Source organism: Diadema antillarum, unplaced genomic scaffold (genome assembly GCF_040938485.1).
Source record: "Diadema antillarum isolate AM-2024a unplaced genomic scaffold, OU_Dant_1.0 seq00000877_RagTag, whole genome shotgun sequence".
NCBI lineage: Eukaryota > Metazoa > Echinodermata > Echinoidea > Diadematoida > Diadematidae > Diadema > Diadema antillarum.
The window spans coordinates 16,639-33,937 of record NW_027271741.1 but is presented as its reverse complement, the minus strand read 5'-3'; the positions used below and the strand labels follow the sequence as shown (position 1 = coordinate 33,937).

The 17,299-nt window shown below is 38.0% G+C and overlaps 1 protein-coding gene across 1 annotated transcript in view; it reads left to right on the top strand.

The window, feature by feature from the left end:
• The window catches only part of LOC139740754 (uncharacterized), a 58,125-nt gene that overhangs the window by 28,825 nt on the left and 12,001 nt on the right, over positions 1–17,299 (top strand). The window contains exon 2 of the mRNA XM_071651329.1: positions 15,191–15,314. Within this exon, the coding sequence (XP_071507430.1) occupies positions 15,219–15,314 (96 nt within the window). The 5' untranslated portion in view covers positions 15,191–15,218. The remainder of the gene's footprint in view (positions 1–15,190; positions 15,315–17,299) is intronic.

Here is a 17,299-nt window from a genome sequence, read left to right as displayed (position 1 = left end):
GGACAACGATCCGAAACATCGGAGCAAAAAGTCCGTCGAATTTCTCCGCACAAACCACATTTCATGGTTCCCTACCCCACCCGAATCTCCTGACCTCAATCCAATTGAGCATGTTTGGGCCCACATGAAGTGGTTTGTGCGGAGACACGTCAAGGCGACAACAGAGGAGGAACTGAAAGTTGGCCTGGAGAGGTACTGGCAGCAGGTACTCACCCAAGAACTCATCGATCGGCAGATCGGGAATTTACGTCATGTAATTCCCGAGGTAATACGATGTGGTGGGGATTCCACCCACTACTAGGAGTGTTTTTTCCTTCATTGTTCCTTGAGAATATTGACGGGGGAGGGGGTGTCCTCATTTTCAATTCTAAGGGACAATTCGCGTAGTTAAACGCATCTACACAATTGTACTTTGCACACATTAACTGACGTGAATCATTTATACTTTTCGTGAATTTTTCTTGTGGAATGTATGATTTTTTGCATACACTTTGTCATGACGTGTTACCGCATTGTAACTTTGTACGCAGTCAAAAGGCTGATGTGAGAAAACTCCGTCGAGTTGCAAGGAATCTTCTAGTTTTTTTCTTTATTATAATTGTTATTGTTGAAATTGATGTCAGTAGTTATGACATTGTGATTTTATGCAATTTTTATCATCAAATTATTAGTATTCTTATCACGTTTATGGTAATTTTGATTCTAATCTTTATTATTCTTATTATTGCCATTGAAAGGCGATGTGTATCTTACGAGTTTTCATTACTGTTCTCCTGTACTTTTAATGAACTGTAATATACTTTTATGACGTGATTCAAACTTCATTCGCAGTATGCATTACATGTACGATACCAGCAACGAAGGGTGCGTCCAACAGTGTTTGTAGACGTATATTGTTATACAGTGTAATGAAACATATTTGTTGTTGTAGGGAGGTGGCTCCATAGATGGATAGATAGAAAGACATAATGTATAGACAGATACACATGTAGCTGTATGTCTTGAACCTGATTAGGAAATTCATGTACACGTGTAGTGCAATATGAATTTCAAGTGTACTTTACAATGTACATGTAGGCCTACGATATACTTCTGCTTTCGAACCTGTTGACTGACCAGGAAAAGCGTTTTGTTGAGTTGTAAACTAAACTACGACGTATGACGTGCAGTGTAAGCCTGTACTATAGTGTACAATAAGATGTTCATTGTGGATTGTTGACTTTATACAGCTTACGATGAGTAAAATGTAGTATACTGTGTACATGAACGTGTTATCATTTATGTAGCATTCTTCCATCACTCCTCGAAAATTTGGCATAATTGTCTGTTGAATTTTACAATGCTGCTTTTGCACTTTCGAATCTGTTATGAACGTAATTTTCAGTGAAACATAATGAAACTTTGATACAATTTATTTCGCATGCGATTGATGAATGTGTGGATTGTTTACATTTTTGTACGTTCATGCCCGGGAAACTCAGTATCAGGCTGACCAGGGTAGCTGTGTTTGCATGAGTACCCAACGTTTAGTCCATCAAAATACAGAACATTTCTGTCGGCATGTTACAAGACTTTAGCCATTGACAGGCGGAAGTACTGTACATGTAGAAGTTTCACAACTGCAAACTGTTATGTTTACGTATACATGCAATGAATGACAAGAAATTGCTAAGGTAAACATCAATGCACAAACTACTGCAAAGACTCATCGCATTATACACAAGTACATTCACAATAGTAAAGGTGCACATGAGTTAAGAAGAAGTACCTTTGTGTACATGGAAAAGCCAACGAAATTGCTTTCACGAAATCAAGTTATTTAGCATTAGTCTTGTGTGTTTCTACATTGTACACTGTTCATCTGCGCACGAGCACTGAGGCTACACATGACATGTATATAACAAAACTACTGTACATTTATCGTGGATATCTGTTCGCTATGACACTGAAATTCACATGTATTATTAGATAAAGTAGCACGTGCGGGTTTGAGAGACGAGGTTGGGATGTTGCCCGTACTTGTATTTACTTGTGATAAGTATTGGAATTGCCTATGTCACTTAAATCATATCCTTCATTACGAAACTTTTTCTTACTTTGGATGAGAGACCTGTGCTGCATATTGTATATAATTATGTATCCTCACTTTGAAAATGAAGCAAACCTTTCTTTAACAATATCGATATAAATTTGAGATATAATTCGAAACCTCTTTCGTATAAAGTAACCTGTGAATCGCAATGGTTGTTCCTGAGTTAATGTTTGTGTACATGTAGATACTCACAATTCTTACTAGTGGGTGACTTAGACAGAAGTCCTTTGAAAACATGTTCTATATACTTTTCTTTATTACACTGTAGTTGTTTAATGGACGTTTTATGAAGAAAACATGAACAGAAAATTAACATGCAAGTACATACATGTATGTAGCCTACATGTACAAGTCGAAATGATAATATGTGCATTTGAGATTTCAGGCACATTTCGAATTCATTATGAAATGATATGAGAAAAATAAATACCAATCAACTAAATTGGTGGAGCCAAGAAGAAGGTTTAATAATTACGAGTATACATCTCTGAGTCTGTTGGGTGTAAGGTCGCATGCACTGAATGTCTGATGTGTTGTGTGTGTGTGTGTGTGTGTGTGTGTTGAGGCAAGATGGGGGAATGCTTCATCTATGGTTAACAATGAAGGTTAACATACCGCTGAACGTTATATATATATATATATATATATATATATATATATGAATATATATATATATACATATATATATCGATACATATATATATAAAGCAGAGTATACGCATACACAGTCATATATGAATACACTATAGGTATTTACATACAAAATTCTCACCCAAATATATATATATATATATATATATATATATATATATATATAAAGATGAGTAACAAAATTGCAACAAAGTTCATGCTATATTCCCCTACGGTTTATTTCTTGACACAAATTTTCGAGCGTCTCGCCGCCCTTTCTCAAGTGTTGATACTTGAGTGCTAGAAAGGTCAAAATTTGTGTCAAAAAATAAACCATCGGTGAATACAGCATGAACTCTGTTGCAATTTTATTAATTATCTTTTCATCTTCATTTCATTTCATTTCATTTTTATTTCATTTCCGGCCAAAGCATATTATATGACAATTTCATATAAACAAATTTAAAAATTTTGCCAACACGTGGAGTATATATAGTATATATATATATATATATATATATATATATATTGTATATATATATGTATGTATACATATATATACATATATGCATACATGTACACATATTGTTGCATACGTATATATATATATATATATATATATACACATCTATATATATATATATATATATATATATATATATATATATATTTGCAGTATCGTCTTCTCGCGATCGCTTGCAGGCAAACAGGCATGGGCACGGAGCCACACGCAGGCGCACACATACTAGTAATGCAGATGCAGATGCAGATGCATTCTTACTCCAAACACCCAGAGTAAAACATGGGTATGGTGATCGTGCTTTTTCCGTTATGGGACCAAAATTGTGGAATCAGTTACCTCTTCAGTTAAGGGAACTGTCATCGACAGAGTCATTCAAATCCAAACTTAAAACTTATCTGTTCCTTTCATACTGAGGACTGTAATTGCTGTATGTCATTAATATTGGATCAATATTGTATTTTTAATTGGTATATGTTGTATTCTTTATTTGGTATATATGGGATTGTTTTTGTTTACCATTTTCTTATTTGTTGAAATGTTTGAATATGTATATGCATGTAAATATATGATATCTTTTCATTTTTGAAGCGCCATGAGCACTGAAAAGTGGACCTGTGCGCTATACAAGTAGCCACTATTATTATTATTATTAGTAGTAGTAGTCATGATCATGAGCACACACTTACAAAGGGGATATTTATGTACAATGCATGCACGCACGGCCCCCAATGGATTCGCACGCAGGATGCTAGTCCACTACCAGTACCTGGACTGCCTTCGTATACGGTGTGTACTAGTATGGTGTGTATGGTATGAGCAATATCGCACACGGAAATACCGTCGTTGAGGGCGTGTAGTATAAGGAGAGACCCCGTGCAGATCTTTTTTTTTTCGAGGGCAGCAATTAGGCCCCCCCCCCCAAAAAAAAAAAAAAAAAAAAAAAAAATTGTTGTATTGGCGTAACACACCCGACCCTACTTTCTTTATTATTATTTTTTTTTGCTATCGATATCAAGTATCTTGTTGATTGCGATCACGATCGCAAAAACCCGGAAGTGGAAAAGGCTCTGGGGACATCGGATGTACGAGGAAGAGATCTAGCTTGCGACTCGACTCGCATAGCCTCGCTTGATCAGTACTAAGTACTAGTATGTCATCTGTTTCCCACACGGACGCGTATCCTATACTATAATACTCGAAGTTGTTGTTGTTGTCGCGGCCTTATGTATTTCCTGTTTTATTCCGGCGTTGCTGGATTGTCTATCTCCTCCCGAGCCGTCGGCTCCGGGCAGCTGCGACCGGTGCCGTCGGCCGCAGGAGAGTATCCTGCATCGAATGGCGTGGGTTTCGTCCCCTCTCCGCCTCCATGTCGACGTCGAGGACGAAAAAGAAAAATTAATTAGCAACATGCATAATGCATTTTTGTGCGTGACGAAAGAGCCAAGCGTTTTAATATTCACCAATCCTGCGCTGGACTCCTACTTTCTCGATAGTGCATCATTTATCTGGCAGAGACAGTGGGATACTAAAGATGATGGGTGCAGCGAAATCTTTGACATCTTCCGGCGGACACGCAGGCACGCACACAATGTACTCTCGGGTGGGCACGGTACGCCAGTGTGTGGCCTGCGCCTGTGTGTATGTATTGACGATGGTTACATGAAACACTATCTGCTTTCGCGTGATGGGACTCTCATATCGTATAATACACGGCGCGCGCGATCATACAAGGGCATTTACGTACAGTGACGTTCGCCATTGGCATTGGCGTGCCCTAATGAAAACAACGAATGCTGTTATTTTATTGTATTTTGCACAACTGCAGGATACTATACATATGCATTGATCCAGATGCAGCTCAGGTACGTCATTTAGTTTACTCTCAAGCGGGTATCATTGTACTCAGACTGTTTAGGACGGCTAAATATCCACTTAAATTTTGTCCTTGCCGATCGTATCCTTCCATATCAGATTACACGCGCCGCTGTCCATTCATTTACTGTAGGGCTGCTGTAAACATGAATATTCATAAGATGAGCGGACGTAGAGGAAACCCTCGCTTTGCCGACCGCTTCTTTTTTTTTTTGAATTTCCAGGTGGAAATAAAATGGGTAATTCTATGGTCCATCACACCAAGTTTTGTTGATAAAAATAAAAAAGAGGGAGCAAATGAAGACAAAAATATTCTTCTTTCTCCCATAACGAGGGAAAAGAGTTAAAGAAAAAATACGAGGCCCTGAGATGCATGGATTCCAGCAGGTGCCTACTTATTAAACCTAATGACTATAATATGATCTCCCCCTCCACAAATAATAGTGGAGATTATAGTGGTAATATAATAACGATAATGATAATAATAATAATAATAATGATAATAACAATAATGATAATAATGATGATAAAATGTACCTGTGTCTGAAGCAGATAAACGGGTGGTTCTATGATCTATCAAACCAAGGTTTGGTGATAAAAACTAAAAGAAGAGAGCAGTATAGTGAAGACGAAAATATTGTATTTCTCTCAGCACAATAGCAACAAAAACACAACTGGGGTAGTCCTGCTCAGCACAAGATTGAGTATGTTAGTGCAGTGAAGCAGTTTTTGACAGTTTGCGCAGGACTGTCTTCAGAAAAGCTTTTTATCAAGAGCAGAAAAATGGGGGAAAGAGATTTTTACAATTCTTAACAAATTAACATTTCTGCCTCCCTATGTTGATCATCCCTATATTATGACTCTACTCTCTCCTCTCCCCTAATGGTGCCTCGCTCGGGTGACTACATTTGACTACATTTGTTTGACCAATATTGCAATTTTATGTAGCATTAAATCCTTGAGTTTTTACCTTGAAAATTATAAACTATTTTGTTCATTCCGTAGATTTTATTATAATCTCGACATACTGAATTTCGCATGTGTTTCGTAATCTTTCGTAATTAGCATGTTGCACTAAACGCTTACATTATTTCTTTGGAACCTACATCCTACAAGCATTGCTTTTTAGTAGGTTCCTCATATTTACACATCATTGTATTACATGTCCTTATACATTTGTGAAATTATGTCTAAAATTGACTGTTGTGTTAAACATATTTTACTTCAAAATCAAATGGAATATGTAACCTGAATATGAAATGTGAAATTTGGAACATGATTAAAAAAATAATAATAATTATACAAATGTTAGTAATAATAAAAATGATAATAACAATAACAATATTACACTGTAATAATGATAATAAGAGAATAGGCCAATACAAATTAATGGGGAGGGGTGCTATAATCCATAACTAAGAGTGGGCGGAAGAGACGCAAACAGGTACTGGATTGTTTTAATGTTTAAAAATAAATATCAATGATAACGAAGCTATTTGAAATAAGTAACCTTGAGAGTAACCTTGACATGACGGACAAAAAGATTCACTATCCTTGACCGATAAACTTTTTTTCTGAATTCCCTTGAGTCATCCCCATGTCAATGAATTATATAAAATAGCAATGAAACCGAATGACTATGATCTCCCCTCCCTGAAAATAATAATAATGGTAATAATCATAATCATAATCATAATCAATGATTATAATGATAGTAAAAACAATAAACAGTATCAATGAGATAAACAGGCGGTTCTAAATCCATCAACCCAAGTTTTGATTATGAAAACAGAAATGAGGGAGCAAATGAAGACAAAAATAATCTTTGTGTATTTCTTCTGTCATAACGTGGTTGAAGAAATATTAAAGAAAGAATACGAAGCCCTGAGACCCGTAGATTTCCACGGGTTTCTTATACTTATAAAGCCTAATGACTACATGATCACAATAATAATATAACAGTAGGAGCATAATAATGATAACAATATGATAATAATAATGATGATGTTTAGTCTGAAGTATATAAACGGATGGTTCTCTGATACATCGAACCAAGTTTTGGAGATTAAAAACAAAAAGGAGGGAGCGATTGAAGACGAAAATATTATATTTTTTTCTCATAACGTGGGAAAAGAAATAGGAATGAAAAAAAAAAATGCGATGCCTTGAGACCAGCCGCGGATTCGCTCGGGTGCCTGCATGGATGCAAGAACAGGGGGTATAATTAATATCAAAGTCATACAGTGTCAATAGCATCTCCCCGTTCAGACGGGAAGAATCTGTGGGCAGAACTTTCGGAGAATCTCATCAAGCGTTTTTTGGTGATTTTTCCCTGAATGTTTGTTTGTTTGTTTGTTTGTTTGTTCTGCGAGGGTGAAAATGTGTGTGAGGGCATGGTGGTCATGAGTAGAAGAGAGCACAAGTAACTGTTCTTTTTATTTCATCAATAAAAATGTGTAAAATCGTATATATGAGAGGGAAAAAAAGAGTAAAACCCCTCAGACCCGTGGATTTCCACGGGTGCTGCTAGTCTATATATATAATACGCGAAGTTGTTGTTGTTGTCGCGACCTTATGTACATTGTATTTCCTGTTTTATTCCGGCGTTGCTGGTTTGTCTATCTCCTCCCGAGCCGTCGGCTCCGGGCAGCTGCGACCGGTGCCGTCGGCCGCAGGAGAGTATCCTGCATCGAATGGCGCGGGTTTCGTCCCCTCTCAGCCTCCGTGTCGACGTCGAGGATGAAAAAGAAAAATTAATCAGATAGATGCATAATGCATTTTTGTGCGTGACGAAAGAGCCGAATGTTTTAATATTCACCAATCCTGCGCTGGACTCCTACTTTCTCGATACACAGTAGTGCATCTTTTAGCTTGCAGAGACAGTGGGATACTAAAGATAATGGGTGCAGCGAAATTTCTGACATCTTCCGGCGGACACGCAGGCATGCACACAATGTACTCTCGGGTGGGTACGGTATGCCAGTGTGTGGCCTGCGCCTGTGTATGTATTGACGATGGTCACACGAAACACTATCTGGGTGCGCGTGATATGTACACTCATTATGGTATAATACACGGCGCGGTCATACAAGTACAAGGGCATTTACGTACAGCGACGTTCGCCATTATTGGCGTGCCCAAATGAAAACAACGAACGCTGTTATTTTATTGTATTTTGCACAACTGCAGGATACTATGCAGCTCAGGTATGTCATTTTGTTCACTCTCAAGTCGGGTATCATTGTACTCAGACTGTTCAGGACGGCTAAATATCCACTTAAATTTTGTCCTTGCCGATCGTACCCTTCCATATCAGAGTACACGCGCCGCTGTTCTTTCGTTTACTGCATGCATGCATGGCTGCTGTAAACATGAATATTCATGAGACAAGCGGACGCGGGGGAAACCCTCGCTTTGCTGACCGCCAATTTTTGAAGTTACAAGTGGACATCAAATGTGTGGTTCTATGGTGCATCAAACCAAGTTTTGGTGACAAAAATAAAAAAGAGGGAGCAAATGACGACAAAAATATTCTTCTTTCTCCCATAACGTGGGAAAAGAAATATTAAAGAAAAAATATGAGGCCCTGAGACCCACGGATTCCAATGACAATGATCTCTCCCTCCTCAAATATAACAATGATGATTATAATGATGATAATTATCATAATAATAAAAAAAAATGATAATAGTGATAGTTATAATACTAATAATAACAATAATGATGATAATAATGATGATAATGTACAGTCTGAAGCAGAAGAAGAAGGACATTCATGATTATGATAATAATGATAACAAAAATGTACAGTCTGAAGCAGATACGCGGGTGGTTCTATGATCCATCAAACAAAGGTTTGGTGATAAAAACAAAAAGAAGAGAGCAAACGAAGACGAAAATATTTCATTTCTCTCAGCACAATAGTAACAAAAACACTAGGGGTCTATATATGAAGTAGTCCTCAGCACAAGATTACGTATGTTAGTGCAGTGAGCAGTTTTGGACAGTTTGCGCAGGACTGTCTTCAGAAAAGCTTTTTATCAAGAGCAGAAAAATGGGGGATACAGATTTTTACAATTCTTAACAAATTAACATTTCCGCCTCCTTTGGTTGATCATTCCTATGTTATGACTCTACCATCTGTCTACTCTCTCCTCTCCCCTAAATAATATTAATAATTTTAGTAATAATAATGATAATAACAATGACAATAATACACTGAAATAATGATGATAAAACAATAGGCCAATGCAAATGAATGGGGAGGGGATGCTATGATCTATAACTTAAGAGTGGGCGGAAGAGACACAAACAGGTACAGGATTGTTTTGATGTTTGAAATGAATTTGCAATGATAATGAAGCTATTTGAAATGTATATCAGTCGTAGAGTAACCTTGACATGACGGAAAAAAAGATATTCACTATCCTTGACCGATAAACTTTTTTCCTTAATTCCCTTGATTCATCCCCATGTCAATGAATAATATAAAATGATAAAACCGAATGACTATGATCTCCCCTCCCACAAAATAACAATAGCAATAACAAGAACAATAATAATAATAATGATAACTATGATAATGATGGCGGGAACGATCCCAACCAATGGACTGGATCGCAGGGCACGTACTACAAATGTAATATTAAATTTTTGGGAAGGGTGGTCATTTAGAGGACAGCGCGTCACAATTAACGAAATGAGAAAACTTTCCTTTTTCAATTTCTTCAATAAAAATGTACAAAATCGTATCATGAGAAAAAAGAATAAAACCACTCAGACCCGAGGATTTCCACGGGTGCTGCTATAATAATAATAATAATAATAATAATAATAATAATAATAATAATAATAACAATAATAATAATAATAACAATAATGATAATAATAACAACAATAATAATAATATAAATCGTAACAATAATAATAATAATTACAGTAATGATAATGTACAGGGTGAAGGAGATAAACGGGTTAGAATATGTAGACATACATATTCATAAGACATGTGCGGACGTGGGGAAAAAAGGGGGGTGTTCTATGATCTATTAAACCAAGGTTTGGTGATAAAAACAAAAAGAAGAGAGCAAATGAAGACGAATATATTTTATTTCTCTCAGTACAATAGCAACAAAAACACTAGGGGTCTATATATGAGGTCCTGCTCAGCTCAGCTATACCGTTTTGCTTTTGTCGTTTTGGTTATTTTTCTCTGAATATTTGTTTTTGTATTTTGTTCGGGGGGGGGGGGGTGGAAATGTGTGTGTGGGGGTGGTGGTCATGGGTAGAAGAGAGCACACTTTACCAACGAAAGGATGAGAAAACTTTTCTTTTATTTCATCAATAGAAATGTCCAAAATCGTATATAATCCTTATTATGAGGGGAAAAAATAATAAAACCCCTAAGACCCGTGGTTTTCCACGGGTGCTGCTAGTTCTATCAAGATTTATACAGTGTATACTTTGCATTCAGACTGCAATGTACTAGTATTGTGCAGCGTTTCGCCATAGGTTCTTCTGTGGAGAACTTACGCGCATCTCTATATGTGGGACTGTATAGAGATCGCCGTGTGCGATGAAAAGATCGTACACATGAGGTCAATTTGCACCTATCTTATCTCATTCAAAATAGTAAAATATGAAGTGATAACATTCAGGATAGGGATTTCAACATCTTTTAATTCTGTGACGGGGTATAATTCCAGTAAAATCGGCCCCATAAATGATTTGTAGAATAGAGGAACGCAGCACATTCGGTGCGGCAGTTGTGACTGTTTACTGAGCACGAGTTGTACACGTAAAATGCACGTAAAAAAAAAATCAGCCCGCCCGACCCTATTTGAAAATCTCATGTTACGCCAATACAACTTTTCTCTCTCTCTCTCTCTCTCTCTCTCTCTCTTTTTTTTTTTTGGGGGGGGGGGGGGGCCTTAGTGGACTCGCGCGATGCGAGGACTGTCGCGATCGAGAAGACCTCGCGCTACCGCCAATGATGGCGTATGAGAGAATGAGAAAAAAGAAAAGAGTCCCGCATCGGGACTAGCAGGATGCTGGATTCGCACGGATTCGCACGGTAGCGTGCCAACACCACGCACGGTACCGTGCCAACACCTCGCACGGTACCGTGCCACGCACTCGACGGTGGCACGCAGCTGCACGGAGGCGCACTGACTGGCACGCAGCCGCACGGAGGCGCACGAGGGCGCACGAAGGCGCACGAGGTCGCACGGGGTCGCACGGGGGCGTACAGAAGCGCACGCACCCGCACGAGGCCGTACGAAATGGCACGGAGCCGCACGCACCCGTGCGAAACCGCACGAAGCAGCCCCGTGCGCACTGCGTGCGGGAGTAACATAACATAATGGTCTGACTGTATGTGAAAGCTTGTGAGTTGTACAGCTGAGAAAATTCCTGTCTGTGTCTTGAAAGGAAGAAAAAAAAAACTATACAAAATAAATCTCAAACCTGATGTGTTGTGATCATATGTTTGAAGTGATGGTATTAAAGATTTAAGGTCATCAGTTTACTGTAGGTGACATCTGCAAGTTTTCTCATTTGCACTTTGAAAGAAAATACACGTGGAGACAAACTTGAATCGATCAATGATTAGGCCTACATGCCGTAATATAACTGTCTTTATATGACAGGAATTTAAAGGTGAAACAGTCACCGTGTTCTGGGGTTTATGTTTAGAAGGGAGCGCTTTGGCAAACATAGAGCTTAAGTATGAGGGAGTATTAACACAGTATAAACCTCATTCACGTAGCTGCACTTTGCCCTTTTGTACACACTCTTGAAATATTTTAGAACGCCACATCCTACATGACTAAAGAGCAGAAGTTACTCTAGTCTTCATGTTGACCTGTTTTCAGTATCCTCTCCTCCTCCCCCTTGCCCATAGAATATGGCACAGTAGATAATTTGGTTGGCTGGCAATTTTGTAAAGATGGCTAGTTATGTGAATATTGTACACCCTTCTGTGGGTATGCATAATTTAATATCAATTCACAATGGAAAAGATAATTTGTGATCTAAAAGTGCACATAAAAAAAAAGAATGTACAATGTCTGTAGAGATCTAAATAGACCTGTGAGAAGTTATTTATGTAGTTGCTTAGCAAAATTCTACAAATCAAGCATCAGATTTTGTGCAATCCTCCGGCAAGTTTTCTCTTCATCATGAGTAATTTTTATTTTCATTTTTATTTAAATTGATACTTTGATGTTTTAGTAAGCTGGTTTTATGAGGAAAGAAAGAAGGACTGTTTTTACTGTAACATTTCAAGTTTTAGCTGATGTGTAATGCTCATGTCTGTATTGTGAACATTCAAATATTTTAGCCTTACACAGGTACTAAATTTTTTCCTCATTTAAAACATTGGTGGCGTACCGAAGGTCTGAAAACATGCGTGATAAGTTTGGCTATACCAAGAATGATTACTTTGGCCTTCAGTTTTTAAAAAAGAGTTGCTGGATTTCCTCAAATAAAGTTCAACTGCAGTTTCATCAGGGGGGAAGGAAAGGTTCTTGTCAAAATGTTCATGTCATAACACCTGCCTCTTTTCCTCATTACCATATTTTTTCTTTTAAGGGGCATGTGGTTGGAAGAGATAAACGTTGGTAGGCTAGGTAAACCAGTGTGGGAGTGAGTGGGAGGGGATTCGTCAGTCTTTGATGTGTGTATGTGTGTGTGTGTGTGTGCGCTTGTGTGTGTATGTATGTATGTATGTATGTGTTTTTCTGTTTGTGTATACAGTGTGTGTGTGTGTGTGTGTGTGTTTATACATGTGGACAGTGTATATTCTGCAGGCAAAAATATGCCATCAGAATCGTGAGTCACATCAATATTCCGCGGCCTAATGGCTGCTTCCTCTACTACCATGTACCAGCACTTTTCCTAAATCAGGCACTTTATATTAACACAAACCAGATTATAAAGTCCACACGTTATAATACGCATGTATCCATATAGTAGAACAGGTCATTTCCTTATTCAAGGTATTTGCGTGAATTATTTCCATACCCCTTGTAAAGCAGATTTAATAGAATTTTTTTTTTTTGGGGGGGGGGGTGCTGAGGTAAGATGTATGATTGTAGTTTGCCCTTGTCAAGGAAGCTACTACTTTTGCCTCAAAACACTTGTGTGCTATATATTTGTTAATAGCAGGTATTATCTTGCTGAGACTTGTGAACATTTTTTTTTAAGATCCAGCTTCCTATCAGCATACAGCGTAGTTCAGAAATTCATTCGATATGGCTGTTCTGCATACATTATATTACAATAAAAGTTTCATGGGGTGTCTACCACAACTTCAGAACATCTCACATTATATACTATTTACCAGTAGTGAAAAGAGTAGGGAGGAAAAAGTGAATTATAGAGGTAAGAGGATGCATTTATATATAGATTATTTGTCAAAATTAGTCAAAATTTCAGCTGCAACAAAGATGCTGTGCAAAAAAAAAAAGCTTTCAACTTAAAGGACAAGTTCACCTTCATAGACATGTGGGTTGAGTGAATGCAGCAATATTAGTAGAACACATCAGTGAGAGTTTGAGGAAAATCGGACAATCCGTTCAAAAGTTGAAAAGACTACTATGCAGCTGTAGCTTGTGATGTCTCATGAGTACAACAATATAAAGAAAGAATAAAGAAAATTCAACATATTTCCATTTTCTCACATAACAAAAGAACACTCGACTTCCCTCTTTCAGAAGGCAGGGGGAATAATATTACCCTTAACATATGTCAGTAGCGAGTCGAAGAACTGTGCATTTTATTCAAAAAGTAAAGTTTTGTGAAATTTTCTTTTTATTTTCCTTATAGAGTTGTGCGCATGTGACATCATACACTGTAGTAGTCTTCTCTTCCAGCAGTGACTGCGCAGATACTTGAAATATTCGTAACTTTCGAAGGGATTGTCCAATTTTCCTCAAACTCTCACTGATGTGTTCTACTAATATTGCTGCATTCTCTCAATCCTTATGTAAATGTATATGAAGGTGGACTTGTCCTTTAATCACGTGTACAGGTATTCATGGTGCATAATGTACTACCAGGTAGTTTTTCTGGGGCTTGCACCTACAGCATGTGAGTGTGATTGAAATTGCCTGCCATCTCACACACAGGGGATGGGAATTGAATGGAAAGGAAGAAACGGTTGGCTGGTTAAGCGTGTCGGTAAATACGGACTTGCTCCACGGCACACAGGCCCATGTGTGGGCACAGTGGATGCTCTGTCCCTGGGCTAATGCAAGTAGGAATGCTGTATAGCAGGAACGCTTTACATGGGCCTAAAGTCTCTTGCGATCATTTATGGGCCTGCCAAGTGTCTCGCTCCCGAGGTATTGGAGTGGAGAGAAAAGCAAACACATCAGGCATTTTTACTGCCATATATTAAATCAACAATTCAGGCTGGAAAGGCAGCATTGGCAGTTACAGTAATAATGAGATTCCAAGTATGCAAACAAAACAGAAGATACAAATCCATGTAAGAATTATCTATTCCTAATAATGTTTAATGACTCTGGTAGTTTAGATCACTATTCATAGTGATAAACATGTTCAGAAAGAAGTGAAAGTACTTGGATCACAAGTATCAAAGAGGGGAAAAAATAGTACATGAGACTGCTATCATTTTATATCAGAAGAGCTTGACTTTATGGTGGCTTCAACAAACAAAGTATAAATACCTGTGCATGCTTGTCAATTATGATTTTACAAGCCAATATGTCATAAATTTTGCAATGTAGAGTCGCAGAGGTGAGAAGTACACGTGTACATTGTATGTTAGAAAAAAGAAAAACAACTCCTTGTCATGACTGGGAAAAAAAGAATTCCTTGTATTTCATCATTTAAGATTTTAACTCAGTTCTGTTTGTATAAGATGATTTAGCTAGTAACTATTTGGTATTAAGTACGATTACTGTTTAACCTGTTGAGGACGGTTTGATTTTGCTACGACACATATTTCCCATAGACACCTGCCCAAGTATACTCGGGACTCATCCTAAGCAGCTTAATTTTGCAGGTTATAATAACGAGATGCTTTTGTTTCATGTATTTTGTTTCAGGCCTTGGTCCTCTGCAAGATCACCTACAATGCCCCAGCTGGAGCTGAGCCGCCCCCACCCGGGGGTGGAGGAGGCGGCGGAGGAGGTGCGACCGCTGGTGGAGGGGATGCAGGGGATGGTGGAGGTGCGTTGCTAGGGAGCAAACGAGGGATGCCATCCTGCATCATTTCCGTTGGTCCCCCTACTACCCCCCCCCCCACAACATTTAATGCTGTCATGTATTTTAATTCATATACCATGCTCAATCATTCAAGCCGACATTTTGCTACATGTACCTTACATAGCTTGTGCGTACTTTCTATTCCCCCCCCCCCCCCCCCCCGAATGGTGTTTAGCCTTCATATTTCACTTTGCCCGAATGTTCACTGTCGTGGAATAACATTGAACGTTGATGCTTTTGTGAGCTCAAGTGCTCATATTGAAATGTTCCTGTGACTACGTCAGTGACTGAGTCGACAGACACTCAGCAAAGGACATTACAATTGTAGTTAAACCCACTATGGTAAATTGCAAGATAAAGTCATGTCAACCCCTTGAATTCTGTATTGTGAGAGCAAACAAAAATAAATGATACAAAGTGAATGCAATATAAAATGTTGCCCACCCAGTCAATAGAATTCACATTTTCTTTTCACTTGATATTTTACGGCAGAGTAAAACTTCACTTCATGCTTCTCTAGACTTTCAAACATACTTTGACAAAGTAACATTTCGTCAAATATAATTGAATTAGAATTGAAAATCAGAAATGTTTGTTGGTGATTATAAATTAGCCACATTGCATGTTGAAGCCGCTACAGGTGTACTATCATTAGCACGCTTAAATATTTTTTTTTTCTTTTTCAGTTTTAGAAACATACATGTGCATGTATGTATGCATGGTTCTTTTTTGCCAACCATAGCGAGTGGAGTACCAACTGCATTAATTTCATTCCATGCATGAAGCGGCCCTAATGTAGCATGTTTCTAATATACAGCCGTAGTTCATTGGTAGAAGGGACTCACCTGAATTTGCCACTCACACACAGGTGAATATATATATGACAAAGGATAAGAATCAGTTGTAAATGTAAAGAGAGAGCAAATACAAGGTGTGAATGAAAATTTGAGTCAGTGTTGCAAAGCGGCATTTGCATTTACACTATGGTAGTTGTGAGTCAAGGTCAAAGGTCATTCTATGTAGTTTAAAGAAGGACATTTTCTTTAAATCATAACTTCAGCAAGGATTGTCCAGTGAACATGCCAGGTAAAAATATTGAAAATAAAACAGTACACTGCTTGAGATTACAGCTCCAAGGTGAAAGGTGAAAGGTTGATATTAAAGGCTACCAAATTAAGTTAGGATTTCATTGTTTAGCCACATATTCTATTTGACAAGTGCAGTGATAATGATTTCTTGGTGCAATACATGTAGATAGGAATAGATTGAAAAATAGTTTGTCTGTGCCGACCTAGAGTGGGTGAAAGGTCAGTCTGTGGTCACTGGTCCAGATCGATCAGTGAACTTCATTAAAATGCAAGGAAAGGTCATGTAAAATGTATGACACATTTAATGATTACATGATGAGAAGTGGAGTCGTGGAAGTCAACTGTGCACTCCAATTGCTCTGTGCATAATTGTGTGTATAATTTATTCTATACATATATTTATAGCTGCAGGTAAAACACTTAAAGAAGCTGTTAAATTGAAGTATTTTTTAATGTTCTAGAAGTGAGATAGTAAACTTGGATTGATAGCAAAGTTGAGTGTCATTTAATTGGACATTAAAGTGTCACAACTGCATTATACCGTGAAGAAATCCGCCCACCCCCAACTCACACACATGTGATACTACCAGCACAGTTCATACTGGTCTGCTTTGAGTTGAATATAGAAATTGGGTCATTGCACGGCAGTCTTAAGGTGGTGTTACACCCATGAAATCTCTGAAACCATACCCTCTAAATCTATGAAAAGAGTATCAACAGAAGACGGGACAAAGAAATGGGATAGCTTGCAATAAAAGTTACATCATTGTGTTCAATCAATTGTGTTGTGATACCCAGGAACCTGACAAGTTTGGTGTTAAAGGCTAGTACAAAAATTTGTAACTGATCAGTGGGAATCAG